Source organism: Haemorhous mexicanus, chromosome 5 (genome assembly GCF_027477595.1).
Source record: "Haemorhous mexicanus isolate bHaeMex1 chromosome 5, bHaeMex1.pri, whole genome shotgun sequence".
NCBI classification, from domain to species: Eukaryota; Metazoa; Chordata; class Aves; order Passeriformes; family Fringillidae; genus Haemorhous; species Haemorhous mexicanus.
Genome location: NC_082345.1, coordinates 50,794,516 through 50,799,515, shown reverse-complemented (window position 1 = coordinate 50,799,515; position 5,000 = coordinate 50,794,516). Strand labels below are relative to the sequence as shown.

The window sequence follows — 5,000 nt, the reverse complement described above, 5'->3', positions numbered from 1 at the left end:
TCCACTCTGCGTTACACCAAGGCACTGATCACTGACACTATCATTATTGTATGAATAACAAGTTCACCTATTTTGCAATTAGCTGACAGGTTTTGTGCTAAGGAAACAGCAGCATCCTCCTCCTTTTTAGCCTTGTCTGGGACAAATTTTTAGTATGCAGAAAAACAAAACAGAAAACCTTTTCCCTTGATAAAACAAGCTGTTAAGCTGAAATTTCATAAACTGCATACCATTTATGTTACTAAAGGGAGCACTACAATGTTATGAATTTTAAAGCAACAATTATCTACAACTCTATTTGCACTTCCTTTGGCAGGTCTACAATTAAAATGTGCCTAAGTGCCTGAAAATTTAAACATCAATTTGTTTGGTATTTGTAATGCATCTGCCACTGCTGCTGTTGCTGGTTTTAACATAATATTGAATGCTTCAAAGTGCGATTTCACACTTCTGTAATTAAAAAAAAGTAAATTTGGAGACTGAGAAGTTTCACGTTTATTTTCATTCTTTCTGGTGTAAAGAGCAGTGATATATTACAAAATAAGACCCATAAAATCTGGTTGACATTTGTGTGAATGCCCTATGCTAACAGTCCAAAGCAGGTAACACACATTACCTGCTGCAACATAACTGCTTGCTGTTGCTGGAGAAGTGCTTGAAGCTGCTGCGGAGACAACACTTGCTGCTGGAGAATCTGCTGCATTTGCTGAGGGGTGATCACCTGGGGAGTCATCATGGCCACTGACACAGGCACCTGCACAGGGAAAGAAAGATATCATCGTCAAACACGTTTTACTTTGCCTGCACCACAGCAATACATCTTTTTTATTTTGTACCAAAGATGGACCATAATTTTTTACATAGTATTTATCACTGTACAGTTCCAGTTCCAGTCAGAATCTGTTATTTTAAGGCCACAGTACTGTGGCACTCTATTTCCAGAGGCATCAGTTTCGATCAGACTCAAGCTTTATGTTTCGCATCTCTTATATATTCCTGCAAGAAATCTAAGCATGGGCTAGTACAAATGTGTATTTAAAAATAAATGATCACATGGCAGGGCTCTCAACACTTCATAATCAATCATCTTATCAAGTGTCATAATGTTACGAATAGAAAAATCTATTGAGACTGTTTCAAAGGATATGATTAAGGCAGACAGCAAAATAAAGATCTTTAAGTAGTAAATGTTTTCAACAATAAAGAAACTTAGCCTAAAAATTTTTTTGCATAATAAATCACTTCAGTAGAAGAAAAAAATTCTTGCTCAGCTAGTCTTTTAAGAAGGTCTGATTTATACAGGAATAAAAACGTCATGGACGTATCAGAGTACACTGCAAGGACTGCCACCTCAGTCACCTGGTCTCTGCAGAGAGAATCCTGTTCTCAGCATACCTAACTGAAAAGTGAAAGTTGGGAAACCTTGGCATTAGATTATTAGTTTTTCCACTAAACTCTTAAGAAATGATTTTTGTGTAGATACTCTTTTGGGCATGGCTTTATTTTCCACTTGTTATACAGTGAGATCAAGTGTCTGCAAATGCATAAACAGCCACACACCCACCTCAGAAATATACACGTGAGTGGGAAAGACACAGCAAGTATGTTTGATTGTGTATGCAGGAGAGAAAAGTCCTATGGAGGAGCCTGTGGCAGGCACACAAGGTGAGACCATTGCTCCAGCTACCCAGGACACAGTCAAAGAGCTGTCAGCAAGCCAGGCTTTCCACCCATGAAAAAGCAGCCACTCGCTTGTCTAGCAAAATTCAAATGCGTATTCTGTATATAATAGCAAGCTGGCATATAAATACTGCCTCGTGAGATATTGTGGGACATTCCAGTCTTCTGTAAATAAGCAAAAATAATATTATTATCATTAATTAATTCAATCATGAGCCAATTTTAGGAGGAAAGACTCTTCTAATGTTTCAATTACTTGAATCTATCCCAAAAGACTTTATATAAATGAAACAGAGGAAAAAAGAAACACAAGTCCACTGAAATTTACTTTTAGAAGAAATTACCTCATATAATATTACACAGAATACCACTTTTCACACAATTCATCACAGCATAAACTATGGTCTTCAATCACTGACTAATTAAGAGTCTGAAAGTAAACATACCAGCCTTTAATAAAAGTCTGATAATCTTTTGGAAAACTTCAAATGAATTTTAAGAATAAAAATTCTGAAGGTTTTACTCCAAAATACAGATGGAAAAGACAAACTAGACTTCCACTCAGAAACTTGTGGGGAGGAATTTAAGCTCATCTATCCCTGTACTCCTTCCGTTACCAAGAGAATAAAGAAATCCTGAGGGTAGTATATCTGATTTAATTTAGGGATTTATTTTAACATGGAACTAAGCCCACACTGTGAATGTGTCTGTCTCTCTCCGTGGAGTGCAGACTCACTTTGAGTAGACACCTAAATGTCAGATGATTAATTTTGGTTGTTATGCTTTGTAACATCTAGTTTCGTAGCACTGGAAACACCACATATCTATACAATAATATTTTATTTTGAGTTTAGCAAGTACTAAAGGCAAGACAAAGAGGTCTTTACAACTTCGAGATGCATGAGCAAAGAATAAAATTCACTGACTAGAGTCACTAGGCAATTCCTTTGGAAGTCACCAAGAATTTCCTCTGTTTACTTGAGATCTGAATTTGTCTACTCATAACAATTTTATCTCAGTGATGCTATTCAACTAGCCCAGGTCACATAGGTATGAGAAGGCAGAGAGGAAGATGGACACTTTCACAACTAAACTATTACCTTTAACCTTTAAACCCTGCAAGAACTTTACTAATACTTACATGCTTACTATTATAATATGTAGCAAAATATGAATATTTTGATCAGAACTGAGTGAAAATCTACCTAAATCTGAAACTGGCACCGATTTGTTCATACTCTGTGCTACAGACTCCAGCCTGTAAGGCATTTAACAAGACTCATAGACTAGAGTCCTCTGTTCCTCAGTCTGAAATACAGATTCTCCTCCACCAGGCATATTTTTGTTAGCTTTTGTAGTATCTGCTCTGAATTTCCCTAACTGTGTATATGCTCTCATACATGGAGACACGCCTGCTTTGCAGTACATTCTAATGGCTTTTCTGACAAAATTTGTTTTTCCTGTAATTTTTAACAGTTGAACTGTATAAGCTAAAGAACTAATATACCTGTTTTTCATGATGATAGACAGAAGCATTAAAAAACTGGCAGTCAACACCATTATTAAAAATACAGATTTATGTACATAATATTGCCTTTAAAAGAATTTTACTGAATGATACATATGTGTGCATCATACCTGATACATACATTCTTTCCTAAAGGACAAGGCATTTTGAAAACTGCTTGAAATTTACATCAGCAGAACCCATTAGGCAAAGAGATTTCTCTAATTGTCATTAGGTAATATGAATTGTTACATTTCACAGTCTTCAGTGATACAGCAGACTGTACTTTATTTCTTACTGGCATAATGCTACTGTGCTATCTGGGTTGGAAGACTACCTGAAACCCGCTATTTTATGGCCAATTATATACATTCAGGATATTTCTTTGATTTAATATCTGTGTTTTCCAAGATTGCTGATCTAATTTTACAAAAGTGTAGCAGAGAGGCAATCTCTGACTCTTTTTCATAGAAATCTCTCAATGTATCTAGAATCGGTTCAAGTAGAATGACCCACTGAAGAAATAGGATTTTTCCTTTGAGCAGGACACAAACTCCCCAAAACTCTTGGTTAAATCTCTCATGAAAAACGAAAATGACAAAGTGAAACATGATTTATAACTGCAACTTATTTGTAGCTTGGCATCCTCAAGGACATTGAACTCCTAATTGCCACGAAGATGAGTGGGTCTGCAAACCCAAAACCACAATGGCTGGGACAGCCTCTGAAGAACACATAAACCTGCTGGCCCCACGATGAATCCAGATGGAGAGTCCATCATATTTTGAAGTTTCTCTTGATTTTGTTGCAGGCTATCCCCCATTTTTTGGATTAGCTTACAAATCTTGCTAAAAAAAATTCCAGATATCTAAAGAACAATTTTTAGCACATCTAAATGGCACTTCAGGCAAGAACAACTGGAAATTGCTTTATTACTGCTTGTACACATACAAATTAAAGAAAAGCTATGACTCAGAATGAAAACATTGATAGTGGAAATTAGATAGATGAACTTGGATGAAAAAAATGAAAACAGAGCTTCTTCAAAGAATAAAAAGTCTGAGTTTATCCCAGATCAATTTAATGGAGAAATAGTGGAGACTAAGGCTGTACATTTAACACCACTCTTTTGTTGTACATTAAAAATTCAGCTTTATCTGTAAAGGAGCTTGCCAGGTAAAAACTCATCTATTGTTCCTATGAACTAATCAATAATAGGAATCAGTCAAATTTATATATACCTGTTATCTATAAAATCATATTCTTAATGGCCAAATGGATAGGTAGTCTTCACCTGCAATAAGCTTTTGCATTTTTCAGAAGCCTTAAAAAACTGCACACATATTTTCAAGAATTGTTGACCAATTTCACCAAGTACAACCAGCAAAGACACACTATTTTTATTCCAAGTTCCTTCTATTTCGGAAGTCAGGTAGTAAGAATGAAAACTGCAACAAATGCTTCCCTTAGTTTTCAGTGATTTTGAGGAGAGTCACAAAATCACACGTATTAGTCATATTCTGAGCTGGTTTAAGGTAGGTAGGAATTATTTCTTTGTTACAGACAGAGGAAACAAGCACCCACCTTTAAGTAATTAATCCAAAATCACATCATATTTTAAGTGACAGATCTGAGAATGGAACTGTTCCATAAGACAAGTCTCTCTGGCTTATTGAAAGATGTGTAATTAAACGTTTAATAGAGAATCTTTCTGTAGGATCCTCCTTTCAAAAATAAATGTAGGTGTGAAACTACACACAGTACAGGATCCAGCTTTTCAGCAGGAAAGAATAATTTTAAAAGATGAAACTAC

General features: G+C 35.7%; 1 protein-coding gene across 6 annotated transcripts in view; it reads right to left on the bottom strand.

Moving 5' to 3' along the window:
* The window catches only part of FOXP2 (forkhead box P2), a 405,613-nt gene that overhangs the window by 61,754 nt on the left and 338,859 nt on the right, over positions 1-5,000 (bottom strand). For all 6 annotated transcript variants that reach the window (XM_059847131.1, XM_059847129.1, XM_059847125.1 and 3 more), the window contains one exon: positions 617-754. In XM_059847131.1, the coding sequence (XP_059703114.1) occupies positions 617-754 (138 nt within the window). The remainder of the gene's footprint in view (positions 1-616; positions 755-5,000) is intronic.